The sequence below is a fragment of the Lissotriton vulgaris genome, chromosome 2_1, assembly GCF_964263255.1.
Source record: "Lissotriton vulgaris chromosome 2_1, aLisVul1.2, whole genome shotgun sequence".
Taxonomy (NCBI): Eukaryota; Metazoa; Chordata; class Amphibia; order Caudata; family Salamandridae; genus Lissotriton; species Lissotriton vulgaris.
This window is the reverse complement of record NC_141687.1, coordinates 326022819-326042893: the sequence shown is the minus strand read 5'-3', so window position 1 is coordinate 326042893 and position 20075 is coordinate 326022819. Positions and strand designations below refer to the sequence as shown.

The following is a 20075-nucleotide window of genomic DNA, read 5'->3' as shown; positions in this document are numbered from 1 at the left end:
TGGGATGTTTAATCTGAAGGAATTGATATGTTTTCACTGTAATCCACTTCATTTCTAAGGCTTTGTCTAGAATGATTTTCAGTGTTTTTTTGAAAATTTCTGTCGGATCCTGTGTTAACTTGTGGTAAATGTTTTCATCTTGCAGATGAGCTTGTACGCTTTCCTTATAGTAGGTGGTATCCATCACTACTATCGCTCCCCCTTTATCCGCCTTCGTTATGGTGATGTCATCAGAGTTTCTCAAAGTTTGTAGAACTTGCCATTCTCTTCTCGAAAAATTACTGGTGGTGCTGTCAGAGTACTTGATTTTCTGAATTTCAGTTGTAACAATCCGTTCATAAGCATCAATTGTTTTATGAGAAGTTGGAGCACAAAATGTGCTTTTGGGTTTAAATTCTTTTAACTCTGTGTCTGGTCTTTCACTTGGTGGTAAATTATTGAAAAAGTTTTTAAGTCTGAGATTCCGTAGGAATTTATAGATTGATATTTCTGTTTCTTGGGCATTCGAACTGTATCTTGGCACAAACGTGAGACCTTTGTTTAGTACCTTGGTTTGATCATCCGTAAGTTGTGTCTCTGATATATTAATGACTAGGTTGGTTTCGTTTTTTTTGATCTCAGTTCTCTCTCTGCAATGGTTTCTTTGACTTGTGTCTTTTCTTTTTCTTTTTCCCCTCCTTGTTTTTGGAGCTCCGTTGTGCTTGTTGAGGGTGCATTGTTTGCCGCCGGGCTGATGTCTAAAAAAGACACCTTGTCTTGTTGATCCTTGCGTCTATCCTTGGATATAGGTCTCCTGCTTTGTACCGTATCTGAATCTGATACCATGCTTTCTTGAGACGAACTTACGTTAGTTTGTGGTTGTTGCCACTTCCTCTGATTATAAACCTCTGCCCAACTGTACACTTCTTCTAGTTTATAATCTATTGTGTCTCTTCGATATTTTTTAATTTTCCTCTCTTCAATCTCTTTTGCATATCTTTCGAGTTTTTTATTGACTTCTTCTAGTGTCGCATCAAGTTCTTCAAATTGATTCAATTCAGTTTTTACTTTGGCAAGTTCATCTTCAAGTGCTCTAAGTTCTTTCGCTAGCTCTTCCACTATCAGCAAAATGAGGTCCAAACTGCATTTATTCAAAATTTGATACCATTTTGTTAGGAAAGCCTTATTATTCCTGCATAACATAGGTTTGAGTGCTATTCTTAAACCTCTAGGGATTCGTTGATTCCTGTGATAATGTATCAAGGTTGTTGCGTGTAGTCTTTGATTTATTTCGCGTTTGCTTACGTTTTCAAGTTGTTTTATCAGTTGCATTACCGTGCTTGGTTGTGGGCTGAAGGCTCTAGTCTCCTTGATCAAACTGTAAATACCTTCTGCTTCTTCTGCGGTATATACCAAAGTTTCCGCTTTGTTTGTAGTTATTTGAGCTATCTCTTCTAAATTCATCTTTGCGGTGCTTGGATGGAAGGTAGACTTGGTTTATAAATGTATCGTGATAGGGTCCATCTAGCACTCTTACTTCTCAATTTCCTTTTTGACTCTTTAATCTTTTCGTTGTTTGTGCACCGTTACCTTAGTGTTTTAGCCTAAAAACACTTTTTATAAACTTGCAACATGTGAGACACTGGGGGGTCCCAATGTCTAAATGGTAACGTTTGGTATCCTGCTTTTTATAAAGAGACTATGAAAAGCCTAACTTACTCGTCTGCATAACAATAAGAATGAGAACTTTCCCTATTCAAGATGGCCGACACCATTATTTATTTACTTTGTAATTTTTGATTAATTCTTATTATCTGTTTAATTCCTTGCAGTAAGCGCATAGTATTAGAGTCATACTGTTTATATGACAGCCGAATCAAACATAAATATAATTAAGTTGAGTGAAAACGCAACGCAAAAAGATCGATTAAATTATGCCTCGTAATTCCATCTTTTGTGCGTTAAATATCTATTGCTTGAATAGTTACTTTTCACACAGTGATTGAAATGTATGAATATATACTTTTTAGCAAAAATAAGGACTTTAACAATAGTCCGATGTAACGATCACGTGATCGCGAATTGAGCCAATTAGTGTCCAGGTAGCTTTAAATAGCGGCACACAGAAAGATAGGCAACAGCGGATTTGCCGAGAGCACGTTAGCGAGGGACGTTGTTCAGTTTCCAGTAAGTACAGCGCGAGCGCGAGCAGAATGGCTGGTAGAACACGAGAGAAAACAGAACGGTTGTTAAAGTGAATAACAGGACATATGTTGATAGGATAGCTATTACGTTTTTCGTTCATGATGTTTTTTAACTTAGGCTTTTGGTGTTCAGGCATATTTTCTAGCATATAATCAATATTAGTTTTGATCTAAACATTAGTTCTTGGGTATAAACAGTGATACTGTTCAATGATGTAGGTCATTTCGTGAAACTTAGTTATTTTTTCACTTAAGAAGTCAGGGTATTATGCATAAATGTTAAATGTGTTCTTGTACTTAAGTTTAAGGGCTGACAGCGACTTTTTTCTTGGTTTTTTAGAGACCCCCGAGGAAGGGTCACCATAGACCCGAAATGCATTGGGTAAATGGAAAATGACAACCAAAAATGTCTTGGAAATGAAAGATATCTAAATGAACGACAAAGAAAGAATAAACAAAGATTGTTTGAAACTAGAAAAACTGTTTGAATTATTATCACTTTGGGATACATGTAGACCAGAACAGAACCATTAAGGTTCATGTGAAAGTGTGCCAAACGTTACCATTTAGACATTGGGACCCCCCAGTGTCTCACATGTTGCAAGTTTATAAAAAGTGTTTTTAGGCTAAAACACTAAGGTAACGGTGCACAAACAACGAAAAGATTAAAGAGTCAAAAAGGAAATTGAGAAGTAAGAGTGCTAGATGGACCCTATCACGATACATTTATAAACCAAGTCTACCTTCCATCCAAGCACCGCAAAGATGAATTTAGAAGAGATAGCTCAAATAACTACAAACAAAGCGGAAACTTTGGTATATACCGCAGAAGAAGCAGAAGGTATTTACAGTTTGATCAAGGAGACTAGAGCCTTCAGCCCACAACCAAGCACGGTAATGCAACTGATAAAACAACTTGAAAACGTAAGCAAACGCGAAATAAATCAAAGACTACACGCAACAACCTTGATACATTATCACAGGAATCAACGAATCCCTAGAGGTTTAAGAATAGCACTCAAACCTATGTTATGCAGGAATAATAAGGCTTTCCTAACAAAATGGTATCAAATTTTGAATAAATGCAGTTTGGACCTCATTTTGCTGATAGTGGAAGAGCTAGCGAAAGAACTTAGAGCACTTGAAGATGAACTTGCCAAAGTAAAAACTGAATTGAATCAATTTGAAGAACTTGATGCGACACTAGAAGAAGTCAATAAAAAACTCGAAAGATATGCAAAAGAGATTGAAGAGAGGAAAATTAAAAAATATCGAAGAGACACAATAGATTATAAACTAGAAGAAGTGTACAGTTGGGCAGAGGTTTATAATCAGAGGAAGTGGCAACAACCACAAACTAACGTAAGTTCGTCTCAAGAAAGCATGGTATCAGATTCAGATACGGTACAAAGCAGGAGACCTATATCCAAGGATAGACGCAAGGATCAACAAGACAAGGTGTCTTTTTTAGACATCAGCCCGGCGGCAAACAATGCACCCTCAACAAGCACAACGGAGCTCCAAAAACAAGGAGGGGAAAAAGAAAAAGAAAAGACACAAGTCAAAGAAACCATTGCAGAGAGAGAACTGAGATCAAAAAAAACGAAACCAACCTAGTCATTAATATATCAGAGACACAACTTACGGATGATCAAACCAAGGTACTAAACAAAGGTCTCACGTTTGTGCCAAGATACAGTTCGAATGCCCAAGAAACAGAAATATCAATCTATAAATTCCTACGGAATCTCAGACTTAAAAACTTTTTCAATAATTTACCACCAAGTGAAAGACCAGACACAGAGTTAAAAGAATTTAAACCCAAAAGCACATTTTGTGCTCCAACTTCTCATAAAACAATTGATGCTTATGAACGGATTGTTACAACTGAAATTCAGAAAATCAAGTACTCTGACAGCACCACCAGTAATTTTTCGAGAAGAGAATGGCAAGTTCTACAAACTTTGAGAAACTCTGATGACATCACCATAACGAAGGCGGATAAAGGGGGAGCGATAGTAGTGATGGATACCACCTACTATAAGGAAAGCGTACAAGCTCATCTGCAAGATGAAAACATTTACCACAAGTTAACACAGGATCCGACAGAAATTTTCAAAAAAACACTGAAAATCATTCTAGACAAAGCCTTAGAAATGAAGTGGATTACAGTGAAAACATATCAATTCCTTCAGATTAAACATCCCAGAAGACCTCAATTCTATATGCTCCCAAAGGTGCATAAGGACCTCCAAAAACCTCCTTTCAGACCCATAGTTTCAGCTTGTGGATCACTATCAGAACCACTGGGTCAATACCTAGATTGGTTCTTACAGCCTTTAGTCCAAAAATGGAGCACACATATAAAAGACACCACCGCATTTTTGAACATGCTATCTACAATACACATTCCAGATGACGATGAGATATGGTTATGTTCTATAGATGTGACAGCCTTGTACACTTCAATCCCACACAGGGAGGGCATTGAGGCTATGGAATGGTGCCTACTCAACAATGAAATACATGGAGGAGAAAAAACTCTAATGCTCGAACTACTACAGTTTGCTCTGCTACATAGTTACTTCAATTGGGAAGGCGATTTTTATGAACAATGCAGTGGAACCTCTATGGGTTTTGCGGGGGCTCCGTCCTACGCGAACACCTTTATGGCCAAATTCGAGCATGACCATATAATTGAGAATTCAAATTGGACAACGGGAATCATGATATTTAAAAGGTATATCGACGATATCTTCCTGATATGGAAAGGCAAGAAAGAAACATTGATCAGGAATATTCAGAGATTGAATGATGTACACGACCGGATTAAATTCACTTATCAAATGGACCAGAAGGAACTGGCGTTCCTAGATGTAAAAATTCATCTTGAACAGAATAAATTGAGAACCAGTGTACACTTAAAAGAAACGGACAGAAACAGTGGCTTACACTATGAAAGCTTTCACCACTTTTCACTTAAAAAACATCTTCCAATATCCCAATTCATTCGTCAAAAGAGAATCACATCTGACCCACAAGATCTGCTCTCCACCATCAACAAACAGATCCAAAAATACAAAGACAGAGGTTATCCCACACCATTACTAGAAGAATCAAAAATCAAAGTTCTGAAGATGCAGAGGGAATCACTACTAGTCACAAAACCAAGAGGAGATACACAGAAAACAGTATGTGTCCTGAAACATTCTCTACAATCAGCTAAAATTGTTAACATCATGAAAAAACACTGGGTCCTTATCGCCAGTGAACCAGATTTAAAACCACTTTTTGCTGACAAGATTACGTTTGCCTACAACAGATCAAAAAATTTGAAAGAACTGTTAAAAAAGAAGAATGAATCAAAAGAGACTAATCATAAAGGCATGCAGAGATGCGAAAATTGCATCCATTGTAATAATGTAATGATAGGAAACTTGTTTACACACCCTATGACAAGCAAAAAAGTGACCCTGTTACACTCAGGAACCTGTGACACCAAGAATGTCATTTACGGAATCAAATGTCCATGTGGAAAATTGTATATAGGACAGACGGAGAGGAAAATCAAGATAAGAATAACTGAACATAAAAGTAACATTCGTCTGAAAAATCTGAAATCCACATTGGCAACACATTGGCTGGAAGCAGGACATAATGTAGCACAACTGCGTTTTACAATACTGGAAGTCATCAAAGAACACCCTGAAAAAGATACACAAAAATCCAGATTAAGATCAGAATACTTCTGGATAAAGAAAATGGGTAGCCTACAACCAAATGGACTGAATGACAGGATAGAATTATCCTGCTTTTTATAAAGAGACTATGAAAAGCCTAACTTACTCGTCTGCATAACAATAAGAATGAGAACTTTCCCTATTCAAGATGGCCGACACCATTATTTATTTACTTTGTAATTTTTGATTAATTCTTATTATCTGTTTAATTCCTTGCAGTAAGCGCATAGTATTAGAGTCATACTGTTTATATGACAGCCGAATCAAACATAAATATAATTAAGTTGAGTGAAAACGCAACGCAAAAAGATCGATTAAATTATGCCTCGTAATTCCATCTTTTGTGCGTTAAATATCTATTGCTTGAATAGTTACTTTTCACACAGTGATTGAAATGTATGAATATATACTTTTTAGCAAAAATAAGGACTTTAACAATAGTCCGATGTAACGATCACGTGATCGCGAATTGAGCCAATTAGTGTCCAGGTAGCTTTAAATAGCGGCACACAGAAAGATAGGCAACAGCGGATTTGCCGAGAGCACGTTAGCGAGGGACGTTGTTCAGTTTCCAGTAAGTACAGCGCGAGCGCGAGCAGAATGGCTGGTAGAACACGAGAGAAAACAGAACGGTTGTTAAAGTGAATAACAGGACATATGTTGATAGGATAGCTATTACGTTTTTCGTTCATGATGTTTTTTAACTTAGGCTTTTGGTGTTCAGGCATATTTTCTAGCATATAATCAATATTAGTTTTGATCTAAACATTAGTTCTTGGGTATAAACAGTGATACTGTTCAATGATGTAGGTCATTTCGTGAAACTTAGTTATTTTTTCACTTAAGAAGTCAGGGTATTATGCATAAATGTTAAATGTGTTCTTGTACTTAAGTTTAAGGGCTGACAGCGACTTTTTTCTTGGTTTTTTAGAGACCCCCGAGGAAGGGTCACCATAGACCCGAAATGCATTGGGTAAATGGAAAATGACAACCAAAAATGTCTTGGAAATGAAAGATATCTAAATGAACGACAAAGAAAGAATAAACAAAGATTGTTTGAAACTAGAAAAACTGTTTGAATTATTATCACTTTGGGATACATGTAGACCAGAACAGAACCATTAAGGTTCATGTGAAAGTGTGCCAAACGTTACCATTTAGACATTGGGACCCCCCAGTGTCTCACATGTTGCAAATACCTAATTAAGTCTAACATATTCAGTAGAGACCTAGTCAACCTTAGTCCTACGTCTAAACTACTGTTTAGGTTTATCCAATGCGCAGAGCCTATTGGGAATATAGGAACTACACTACAAATGTACCTCCAGGATGTGCAGTGTGCACACTTTCTTTCTGCAACAGTAATGTTAGACATTACAGGCATTGCACACTGGTATTGATTTTCTGCAAAATTGATAAAAGCTGTGAGTCTGACTTTTGACTTTACTAATCTCATTTTCTTATGCTTAAAAATACTGTACTTTAAAATCTCTTTACTCATACCCAAGCCTCTCTTTCCAACCTTTCATCATTCTCAATCTTATTCCATCCTCTTGGTTTTCATTAACAGACTCATAAGGTGTGTTTCACCACCCTCATCAGAATTAAAATGTTTATATATTTGTGATTCATCGATTACACATACTTAAAAATTGTTTCTTCTATTCTATCATTTTAAAATTGCTGGTTCTGTTATAAAGTGGTCTAATTATGTCCTCACCCAAATCTTTACATTTACAATAAAATACTAATGTGAATAGATAAAAACAAAAACATATTGCTCTACTATTTTTCCCTGCAGTTCTTGGGAGAAAAAAGATGTTCCTCTACAACAGTCACCTTGTCCTTACAATTTACCTCCAACAATCAATTAAACTGTTCACGCTCCTAACACATCACTGTTCACTTCCATATCCAGTTTGGTTAATTGTTTTAGGACCTTTCTACCTTTTACACCTCAATTGCATTCAATAAAGCTAGCTTAAATTTTGAGCAAACATTTGCCATTCCACAGCTTCAAAAGCATTTTTCATGCCTTCACAACCCAAGACTCTTAAAGCTACTACACAGAAAGGGTGGCTGGGTGACAGTTGTGAACCTGTTAAACTAATCCAAGTATCGGTAGCTCAAAGGATAAGGCAACGGCCATCCTCCATTAACCAGATGGTATGATAATCATACCATTTAGATCAACAAAACAGTATATCCTGAGCTCATTTCACCATTAGTCAAAGTCCTTACCAAATCAAACGCGAAAGGATCTTCTTTTTCTTCTTTTATTTCACAACACCTCTCCAAAGCACTTCTCCAAAGCAAAAGGTTCTAGCCGCCTGGCGGCTAGAACCTTTTGCTTTGTAGAAGTGTTGTGAAATCAAAGAAGAAAAAGAAGATCCTTTCGGGTTTGATTTGTTAAGGACTTTGACTAATGTGAAATGAGCTCAGGATATACCGTTTTGCAAGACTCTTAAAGGGCTGTAGTACCACCACCAACATTTCTTCAATGAAAATATACGTGTAGCAAATGAAAAATGCAACAAATTAAACACAGGAATTTGTCCCCATTGACTTAATATTTTAACAAAATGAACCTAAAAGAAAAAGAAAAAAAGGAATCGCCTTTGCCCAGATGTTTGCCTAAAATAGTCAAAACAATATTCTGCGTTGTTCTAAGAGTTTCTACTTGGCAGTGTCAGAAGTCCATACAGGTTTGTGTATATTTTCAATATTAGCAACAGCTGTACACCGCAGAGACTGCTTGTACATTGTGCACTGCATAGAGCAGTCAGGCACAATACATCCTAAAGAACATATAGAGACTCCCAATAGGTTGCCTATAAAACAGATTATTCCGGCATGAAATGCTAACATCACTGTAACCTACGCAGAAAACTACTGAACTACTTTTTGACAGTTTGGTGTCACTCATGTCCCACACAAATCAACTTGCCAACACCACATCATTCACAACATAAAGAGTGAGGAACAAACTATCGTCTTGGGAATGTCACAGCAATACAAGGGTAAAAACAAGGAAGGCATGTATATGCAGCACCAATTCTCAAAGACCTCGAAAGGCACTGCCCCACACATCTACCCAGCTCGTTGCCACAGAAGTGAGGCACCTCAAAGGTGTTACGGCAGACTGGCTGTAAGAGTGTAAGTAGTGCTGGACATAGACTGGTGTTGAGCAAGTGGTAGAGAATCATGTTGCCAGTGAAAAGAATCCCGGGAGCCAGTGGATATCAAAATTGCAAATTTATTGAACAGACACAGCCAAGACCAACTACCAGCTTCCCCGCTCAGGCTGCATGAGCCACAGCTGGAAAGCCACAAGAAAATCATAACATCACAAACTCTACACACTGCACAGACATTACGAGGAAGTAGAATGTTTGGTGAGATACAACACATCTGTCTCATAAAAAACTTCAAGGTCTCCTTCACTAAGCCAATCCTCATTGAGCATGGACATGAGAAAACTAAGTGACACTTAAATTCTAGAGTAACAGAAATAATTCACCAGATGCTGGTACTGCTGGCATGAAACAGCTTTTATGTGGTTCAACCACCAACAGTTGCTTTACACAACCAAATTTGATGCACTGCTGCAAGCCCATTGTAAAAGGCATGCAGGAACAGGAATGACATTTCTTTGAAGAAAGTACAATCAAAAGCACAAGATAAACCAAGAAAAGCAAAGGAGAGCTCAATCCCTGCGCACAGAACAGGAACCAGGTGTGTTCGTTAATGACAACCACACTATTAGTGGCTCATCTGGAGGGTGCCAAATAAATGACAGCCCTCAATTAGACGAGCTGATTCTAGTCTTGGCTGCAGGCGCGCACACAATGAAAACTAGTTGGGAAAGGAATAATGACCGCTACTCTCGGCACAGTGTAGGAGAGTATAGAGAAAAAGTGTTAAGTAGTAGTGTGAATACATTCGGCTGAGCAAACTGATATCACTTGAATTATTGTTGATCTGAATTTGAGGAAATCATGGCTCCAAACTGGCAGAATGCTAAGGACATGATTTATATCAAATGTAGCAAACTACATTTACAGTTCAATATGGTACACCTACAAATTAGAAAGTGCTTTAGGGTTAGGGTGACCATAATTTTAAAGCCAAAAACCGGGACATTTCACAAAAATAGAAGGACTCCAATTTTACTTCAAGCTATGAAAGTGGTCCTCAGCAGAGAATTACAGAACAGGCAGTAAGAACATATATAAAATGCAAGTTTTAAGCCCAGTAGCTTGCCTCTTAATTCAATTGCTTTCTTGAAACAACTGCTAACTATCTCTGCTTTGTAAAACATAAAAACACCTCCTACCGTTTTCCGTCGACCCTCTCTAAAAACCGGGACATGAGCTAAATTTCTTGAAATTTGCTGGGACAGCTGGTTAAAAACAGGAACCGTCCTGGCAAAACGGGAACGCCTGGTCACCCTATTTAGGGTACTGACAAAGGCGAGACTGCTTGACTGCTAAATAAAATGATAACTATTCATTATATTCACTGGCTAAATTATTAAGATCATCAATTTAAACGAAAATAAACAAGGTAAATTACTCGTAGGAAGAACACAATGCAAAATAGTAACTCAAGTGAACATGCTGTACTGATCAGTCTTACATTAAAACACTGTCAGTAAAGTACAGTGAGCTAAAAGGCAAAATTGTTGCTCCCAAGTAGAAAGATACAGAAAGGTATATATTCTACTGGCTGAATAGCACGTAGAGCTAAGCTTAACAAATATAAAAAGGCGTCAAGGCAGGCCTACCCTATTTTCATCATAAATAATCTGGACAACACTGCGGTGTTTCTGTTCCACTGGTGGAGGGGAGACCGGCTTCTCTGGTTCAAGCGGTTTAGCAGCTTCCTCTTCTAGCTGTTGCTAAGGGAGAGAATAAAAACAAGCATTAGAAATGCAATAGGTCTCGCAGCATTAGAGTTAGTGCTTTTAGAATTGTTTATGGGTTTTTTTGTAAATCTTTAGCATGAGGTTGAGGGTGAGTGAGGGTGAGGGGTTGAGGGTGAGTGAGGGTGAGGCTGAGGGGTTGAGGGTGAGGGTGAGTGAGGGGTTAAGGGTGAGGGGTTGAGGGTGAGTGAGGGTGAGGGGTTGAGGGTGGGTGAGGGGTTGAGGGTGAGGGGGTGAGGGTGAGTGAGGGTGAGTGAGGGTGGGTGAGGGTGAGGGTGAGTGAGGGTGGGTGAGTGTGAGTGAGGGTGAGTGGGGGTGAGTGTGGGTGAGGGTGAGGGATTGAGGGTGAGGGGTTGAGGGTGAGTGAGGGTGAGGGGTTGAGGGTGAGTGAGGGTGAGGGGTTGAGGGTGAGTGAGGGTGAGGGAGGGTGAGGGGTTGAGGTTGAGGGTGAGTGGGGGTGAGTGAGGGTGAGGCGTTGAGGGTGAGTGAGGGTGAAGGTGAGTGAGGGTGAGTGAGGGTGGGTGAGTGTGAGTGAGTGTGAGTGAGTGAGTGTGAGTGTGGGTGAGGGGTTGAGGGTGAGGGGTTGAGGGTGGGTGAGGGGTTGAGGGTGAGTGAGGGGTTGAGGGTGGGTGAGGGGTTGAGGGTGAGTGAGGGGTTGAGGGTGGGTGAGGGGTTGAGAGTGAGTGAGGGTGAGGGTGAGTGAGGGTGAGGGGTTGAGGGTGAGTGGGGGTGAGTGAGGGTGAGTGAGGGTGAGGGGTTGAGGGTGAGTGAGGGTGAGGGGTTGAGGGTGAGTGAGGGTGAGGGGTTGAGGGTGAGTGAGGATGAGGGGTTGAGGGTGGGTGAGGGTGAGTGAGGGTGAGTGTGAGTGAGGGTGAGTGTGAGTGAGGGTGAGTGAGGGTGAGGGTGAGTGAGGGTGAGTGAGGGTGAGTGAAGGTGGGTGAGGGTGAGGTGTTGAGGGTGATTGAGGGTGAGGCGTTGAGGGTGAGTGAGGGTGAGGGGTTGAGGGTGAGTGAAGGTGAGGGTGAGTGAGGTTGAGGGGTTGAGGGTGAGTGGGGGTGGGTGAGGGGTTGAGGGTGAGTGAGGGTGAAGGTGAGTGAGGGTGAGTGAGGGTGGGTGAGTGTGAGTGAGGGTGAGGGTGGGTGAGTGTGAGTGAGTGTGAGTGTGGGTGAGGGATTGAGGGTGAGGGGTTGAGGGTGAGGGGTTGAGGGTGAGGGGTTGAGGGTGAGGGGTTGAGGGTGAGGGGTTGAGGGTGAGGGGTTGAGGGTGGGTGAGGGGTTGAGGGTGGGTGAGGGGTTGAGGGTGGGTGAGGGGTTGAGGGTGGGTGAGGGGTTGAGGGTGGGTGAGGGGTTGAGGGTGGGTGAGGGGTTGAGAGTGAGTGAGGGTGAGTGAGGGTGAGGGGTTGAGGGTGAGTGGGGGTGAGTGAGGGTGAGAGGGTGAGGGGTTGAGGGTGAGTGAGGGTGAGGGGTTGAGGGTGAGTGAGGATGAGGGGTTGAGGGTGGGTGAGGGTGAGTGAGGGTGAGTGTGAGTGAGGGTGAGTGAGGGTGAGTGAAGGTGGGTGAGGGTGAGGGGTTGAGGGTGATTGAGGGTGAGGCGTTGAGGGTGAGTGAGGGTGAGGGGTTGAGGGTGAGTGAAGGTGAGGGTGAGGGTGAGTGAGGGTGAGGGGTTGAGGGTGAGTGAGGGTGAGGGGTTGAGGGTGAGTGAGGGTGAGGGGTTGAGGGTGAGTGAGGGTGAGGGGGTGAGGGTGAGTGAGGGTGAGGGGTTCACGCTCTTTTTTTCTGTTTGGGGGCTTGGCACCTCGAGCCGCCGTGGGGGCACACTGTCCATGCATGAAAGGCATAAGTGGTATCATTCTATTTTCTTTCAGCCATGAGCTCCAGTGAGAGACACCTCTATGAATTACTCCCAAACAGAGTCAACAATTTCACGGAATACTTTAGTTTTCTTGAAGCTCAGTCACCCTAAATTACATATGCAAAACCGCCAGCAAATGTTTCAATACGTGCTCAGAACCAAGATGAGGGGCTCCCAAATGTTCTTTTCTTGCAGCCTACAAGTACTCTTTAGTGCAAAAAGGATTCCACCTTAGATACACTGATTATGGAGGAAAACATCTCCCATTTTAGTAAAGAGCAAGAAGACCCAGGTCAAACTTGTGAGGAGACCGAAGGCAGGAGCGGGATCTGGTGCAAATCTGGTGCAAATTGACATGAAAGTAAAATATACATAATTGCTCATTCAGATGTTCATCAGCAGCCAAACAATGACTATATGTTCAAAGTGTATGATCAGACTTTGTACTCCCTTCAACCAGAGGGTGAGTAGGTTTTGAGGACACAATATTGTGGCAGGAATAACGTGAATGCGTTGGTGTTCGAGTGGCTTCCCGGACATGGGGGAAAGGGCGTGATTGTGAAGCACTGTCTAGGTGTTTCTCCTGTGAGCAGTTGTAGAGTGTTGGCACTGCCCATCCGAGCACAAAGTATAAAAATATGACTATAGGTGCACCTTGTTTTTCTAAGTCTGGACAATGTACAGCAGTTACTTTATTTTATGGAGGGAAGAGAGGGGAGGGGGGAGGAGAAATGCGACACGGCGCGAGGGGAGGGGGGAGGAGAGATGCGACACGGCGGGAGGGGGCGGTGCGGCTCAAATAAACAAACTTGTGAGGAGACCGAAGGCAGGAGATGTTCTGCGGTTTTATTTTTCGTAGGGAGGGGGATAGTTCGCCTTATCTGAAGACACCAGAACACACGAATCCAACGGAACTAAAGATTGCATCTATCAGGGCAGGGTGCTTATATCAGTCAATGCTATTTTATCAATGCGAACTCTTTATCGTGTCTTTCTTCAACGAAGCCCATGCCCCGCCAATATGTCTGTCAAGACAGCCCACGACTGCAGAAATGTGGAGCCTTTTATCAACCACAACATGCCCCTGGTAAATGTCCCTCTGACCCCAAACGTTAGGTCGTCACGCCAAGCCTCAGTTAAAACAAGCCTTGTAAAAACAAACCATAAAAAGAAAAGAAGCCAGTTGTCTTAGGAGAAATCCTGGGAGAGGGGTATAAACACTCCACAGGGCTGGCCCCGTCTCCGCGAGGCCGTTTAGTTTGTTAACAATAATTTCCTAATACACCAAATCATCGTCGACGCAGCATGACAAAACGGCTTGTTTAAAAGAGAGTCTGGTTACGGCATTTTTGGCCTTCACTTACCACTAACAATTTAATCAGGGGCTGGAGCCAGCTCTGAGGTAAACGTAGTCTAGTCTTTAAAACAAACAAGAAAGGGTGGAGGGGGCAGGGGAGGAGGGGTCCGGGGAGGAGGGAAGGGCCAGAGGGACTTGATGGGAGTGGTGGGGAGGAGGGGGAGGGTATAGAGAGAGAGAGGAGGAGAGACAGGACAGGGGGAAGCAGCAGAGACACGGCGGGTAAAATAAACAAATAACACGGCGGGCAGGGGAGGGGGCGGAGAGGGGGAGAGGCGTTAGACGGAAGGAAGAGAGGGGAGGGGGAGGAGAAATGCGACACGGCGGGAGGGGGCGGAGCGGGTAAAACACGACGGACGTGCACGCGCATGTGACTTTTAAGGTCAATGCGCATGCGCATAAGCTCAATGCGCATGCGCATTGACCTTAAATTTATCGTGCACTGCAAGGAATCGCCACGATTCCTTGCAGTGTGGATAAAGAGTGGATAACTCGCAATAGTCTCGCTTTGCTCGATGCGCATGCGCATCGACAACAGGCGAGACCTAAAAATGATGAGCCTTCCACCGCATTGTAGAGCACTGCAAATAGTATAAAAATGAACATGCAAGCTATGTATGACATACAATAAACATTTTACTAACAATTCTTGAGGTGCGCTAATATAATTCAATTCCAGGACAGAACTTCAACTAACAAGAACCGTTGAGTATTATTTATGTAGATAGTTCTAGTATAAAGCAAATCGGGACCACTGAGTTATGAAGTGTCATGAACAATAACAGAAAGGGAGTTCACGTGTCAGCGTCTGTATATAAAATATTTGCATATATTCACATTAAAGAGGCGTTATAATTGGAGGAAAAGGTCAGTTAAATAATTTAATTTTTTTGTTTACATTTCTTTTATTGCTTTTCAACATTAAGTACAATAGAAAGAATTTCATTTTAAGGAACAAAACCACTGAAATGTACCAGTAATATTTCTCAAGTGACACAACTATAACCTGCACCCTACAAAATATTAACTTGCCCACTCAACATGCACTGCCAATTATCTCCCATATTACATTACTTAACACAGCCTATAACATTGATAACATCACTGTAACATCTGAAATACAGGGGTGAAGGATTCCTATAGCCCGATGCCCAGGACATATTGTTTAGGGTCCAGGAGAACAAGCTTCATGTTTATTTTGTGCTTGAGTCAAGTAGGCCTACCTCCAGCAGCACAAACCCTTTCACTACCAATTTGCAGTACCACATTATGGCTCAAGGAAGTGCATGGTCTACATTCAAAATAATATTTGTGTCCATCTGTTAATGCTGTTCAAAATTTTATTGATAGTTCAGTGCAAAGCCTTTATTAGGGTGAGCGCACTAAAGAAATGGGGTAAGCTCAGACTGCAAGACTAGCAGTGGGTATTGTATAAAAATGCGAATACACGTTTGCAAATTTTAATAGGAGGCTACGTATAATATTCTCCAGTTAGGTGCAAATATTTGCAAAGATACATTCCCGGAGAGCTGGAAGCACGCCAAAATCAACGCCCTACTCAAGAAGCCCAAGGCAGACCCCAAAGACCTCTAGACCTTCTGGTCCATCTCCCTGCTCACCTTCCCGGCGAAGGTCATAGAGAAAATCGCCAACATACAGCTGACCCGCCACCTCGAGGACAACAACATTCTAAACCCATCCCAGTCCGGATTCAGACTAAACCACAGCATCGAGGCAGCCCTCATCGCCGCCACAGATGACATCAGGCGCCAACTAGACAACGGCGATATTTCTGCCCTCATTCTCCTGGACCAGTCAGCTGCCTTTGACACGGTCTGCCACTGCACACTAAGAACACGCCTCCAAGAAGCCGGAGTCCAGAAGAAGGCCCTGGACTGGACCACGTCCTTCCTCTCCGGCAGAACCCAGCGAGTCCACCTCCCACCCTTCCGCTCCGAAGCCACTGACATCATCTGCGGCGAATCCAAGGCTCATCCCTAAGCCCGACCCTGTTCAAGGTCTACATGGCCCCCTCGCACAAGTGGCCCGCCAGCACAACCTGAACATCATCTCATACGCCGACGATACCCAGCTCATCCTCTCCCTCACCAAGGACACACACATCGCCAAAACCAACCTCCACGAGGGATTGAAGACCGTCGCCCAGTGGATGAGAAACAGCCACCTGAAGCTGAACTCAGACAAGAAAGAAGACCTCATCCTCGGCCCCACCCCCTCTGTGTGGGACGACTCCTGGTGGCCGTCCACCCTGGGAACAGCTCCAACACCCACGGACCACGCACGCATCCTAGGATTCATCCTAGACTCGTCCCTCTCCATGTCAAAAGGTCAACACCATCTCCTCCTCCTGCTACAACACCCTCCGCATGCTTCGCAGGATCTACAAGTGGATCCCGACCGAAGCCAGAAGAACGGTGACCCAAGCCCTCGTCAGCAGCAGGCTGGACTCTGGCAACGCACTCTACGCAGGAATCCTGGCCAAGCACCTGCGACGACCAAAACGCCTCCGCCCGGCTGATCCTCCACATCCCCCACCGTAGCCACCCCTCCTCCCACCTGAGCCCTGCACTGGCTCCCCGCCAACCAGAGGATCACCTTCAAGCTCCTCACGCAGGCACACAAGGCTCTCCACAACACCGGACCAGCCTACCTGAACAACAGACTCAACTTCCACACCCCCACACGCCAGCTCCGCACTGACCGCCGTGCCGCGCATCCAACGAACAACCTCCGGGCGGCAGATCCTTGTCCTCACTCGCCGCCAAGACCTGGAACACCCTCCCCACCCATCTACGGCAGACCCAAGACCTGCTTACCTTCAGGAGGCTCCTCAAGACCTGGCTCTTCGAGCAGTAGCACCACCCCCAAAAGAGCTTGGTTAGCACCAGACTTAATTTGGGGCCAGGGCCCAATTCTTTAAAAAAAAAAGTCACAAAAGTATACCCATTATATATGTCCTTGCAATAGTGCAGATTTAAGGCTGTAATAAATTCACAAGAATTTGAATAAGTAGATAGGAAATTGTACTCCTAGAAAATGTGTATATTTGCTCATGCTAAAATCTGTTGACCATTTACAAGTTAACTTTCCCTCCAACCACTTTTTTCTCCAACCATGGAAGAAGTTTTAAATCTGCCCTTGTCAGGCGTAAATTTCCATTCTTTCTCAGTATAGAGAAAAATTAGAGAAGAGCTGGTGAAAACCTCAAAAACATGCAGGTTAAGTTTATAAAGATGGTTGCTAACTTACTGGAGGAGCCGTCACCCCTCCAGTGACTTCCGCAGGAGTTTCGCCAGTCCCTAACGATGATGTATCATGGAAAGCACAATAGAAACCAAATTGTCCATTACGATGTGGACTGTAAACGGATTGGGAGAGAAAATAAAGTGGGGATTAGTGTTGCAATACCTCAAGAGACTTGCACAAGATATTGCTGCAGGAGATTCAACTAGTGAGTAATAATTGCAAGGCCCTCAACAGGTGGGGATATAAACCTTTGGTTCACGCAGGGTTTACATCCGGTTCCAGAGGCAACGGGACCCTAGTGCAGAGGAACATAGCTTTACCGCCCACTCATACATGGGCTGAACAACAAAGAAGATACACTGTGCTGGAGGCAAGCTGGGAGGGAAAACTGATAAATGTGTTATCAGTGTATCTCCTGCCAGCACTGGGAAAAGAGGCACTTCGTGATTTAGGCAAAATCTTGATCGATCTCCCACAAGGTACATTAATATTGGGAGGTGATCTTAATAGGACTATAGACGACGCAATAGATAGGTATCCTGGACGACCCCCAACACGCCATAGCACTCAAAAGCCATGGGACTGACAGAAATATGGCGTTCACTACAACCAAACATGACCCCCACTACTCCAACGCACATAACCGTATGTCCCGCATCAAATACTTCCTTACGCACTTGGTAGACCTTGGTAGACCTTGGCCACTTCCAAAACCCTTGCGGCCTCCCAAGGGGTATCTCGGATCATTCCCCAGTATGGCTCGAACTCCCCTTCAACCAAAAGAGACAGCGCTGCTCCATAATTATTAATCCGTGTCTCCTAACGATCCCAGACAAAGGAGGATGTCACTAAGCAGACAGACTGCTATTTTACCCAAAAACTAGGCTAGTGGACTCGGCGCAGACTATTTGAGAAGCTTATAAAGTGGTGCTGAAGTGGCATGCTCTGGCATTAAAGGCAGGCTATATCCGGCAACATAACCAGCAATTATTGCAATTAGAGAGTGAGCTCCTACAGCTAGAGATGCAGAATAACTCCTCACCTAGCGAGGCCACCACACACTGCTTAACCATTTAGCAACTTGAATATAAAACTATGGTACAGGAAAAAACTCGGGCGAAAATACTTCACACCCGTCATAGGGTTTACGAATTGGGAGAGCGAGCGGGGAAATTGCTTGCATGGCTAGAGAGAAGGGAAACAAGGGGAATTGTGCGTACCTGAACTATCCGTTAACGAGAATAAACTGATCTCCGATTCCCCAAGAGGTAGCGAAGGCATTAGCGGATTATTTGGAAGTGGTGTATTCCTCCTCCACCACCTATATATTTGAAGACTTACGTCAGCTGCTGACAGACATATATTTACCCTCATTATCAAATAAAGATCGGGCCGAGCTGGATACAGAAATATTGGATGACAAAATTTGTAAAGCCATATTCAGCATCCAATCAGGGAAGGCAATGGGGCCCAACGGGATTCTAATTGAGTTCCTCAAATCGATGGCCCTACGGGTAGCACCCCATCTTAAATATATGTACATAGAAAGCTTGGAGAAGGGGATTCTGCCTGGAGATCAAAAATTGGCTTCCATAGTGGTAATCCATAAACCGGCGAACAGTTGTAGCTCTTATAGGCCGATCTCCTTGATTAAAGCGGAGGCTAAAATTGTACGAAACTACTAGCGTCTGTCTGAGTACTGTTCTCCCTTCATTGGTTCACGCAGATCAATCAGGTTTTGTGCTGGGACGGAACACAGCACTGAATATTTGCAGAGTGCACAATATTTTGGGATGTCAGCAATGAATAGACTAAGACGCAGTGATACTGTCGCTGGATGCCTATATGGCATTCGATTCTATAGAATGGCCCTATCTCTTTGAAGTGCTGGTTCGCCTAGGCTTTAACCCGCAGTTTATAAAGTGGATCAGACTGCTTTACACTGAGTTACGGGGTCAGGTGAGATTGAATAACCGCACATCCCGGACATTTAAGCTTAATAGAGGGACCAGACACGGCTGCCCCCTGTCCCCCCTACTTTTCGCCGCATTACTAGAACCACTGGCATCTTGGGTGAGACGAGATGTGGCTCTACGGGGGCTCAAATGGTAATAAGACAATGAGGCCAGGATTTCATTGTATGCAGATGACATACTAATCAATTTAGCATCCCCATATGCCTCCATACACAATTACTAAATATATTCATAGATTTCGGCAAATATTCAGGATATGCTATTAATTGGACTAAGTCAGAGCTATTTGTTCTGCATGGCCCCACACCTAGACTTCCCAGAGGATGTGAAATTGAAATGGCCTATGAAGGATTCGGGTATTTGGGGATCTTTATTACATCCAACCCCCAAATGTTTTATGACAAGAACCTAGCAGTCCCCTTAAAAAGACTTTGTGAAGATGTCAAACATTGGAGGTCGCGGTCATTGTCACTACTCAGTCGAGCGGCCCTATTTAAGATGCTGGCTCTGCCGCGATTCCTTTAATTGCTACAGAACTGCCCATACCGGATCCCCGACTCATATTTTAATGGCATGGGGTCAGAGGTCCACACACTACTGTAGGATGGAGGTACACCGTGAATAGCTCTAGCGAAATTGAAAGGGTGGTACGACGGGGGCATCACACTCCCAGATATACAGCTCTATTATTGGGTATTACAATTGGTGGCAATTAATCACTGGCTGTATGGCACTCCTATGAGACCAGCATACAGACTAGAAAGATGTGAGACGGGA

The 20075-nt window shown here is 43.2% G+C and overlaps 1 protein-coding gene across 20 annotated transcripts in view; it reads right to left on the bottom strand.

Moving 5' to 3' along the window:
* Window positions 1-20075, bottom strand: part of NCOR1 (nuclear receptor corepressor 1) — a 1907529-nt gene that overhangs the window by 1726191 nt on the left and 161263 nt on the right. For all 20 annotated transcript variants that reach the window (XM_086955042.1, XM_086955041.1, XM_086955040.1 and 17 more), the window contains exon 7: window positions 10710-10823. In XM_086955042.1, the coding sequence (XP_086811168.1) occupies window positions 10710-10823 (114 nt within the window). The remainder of the gene's footprint in view (window positions 1-10709; window positions 10824-20075) is intronic.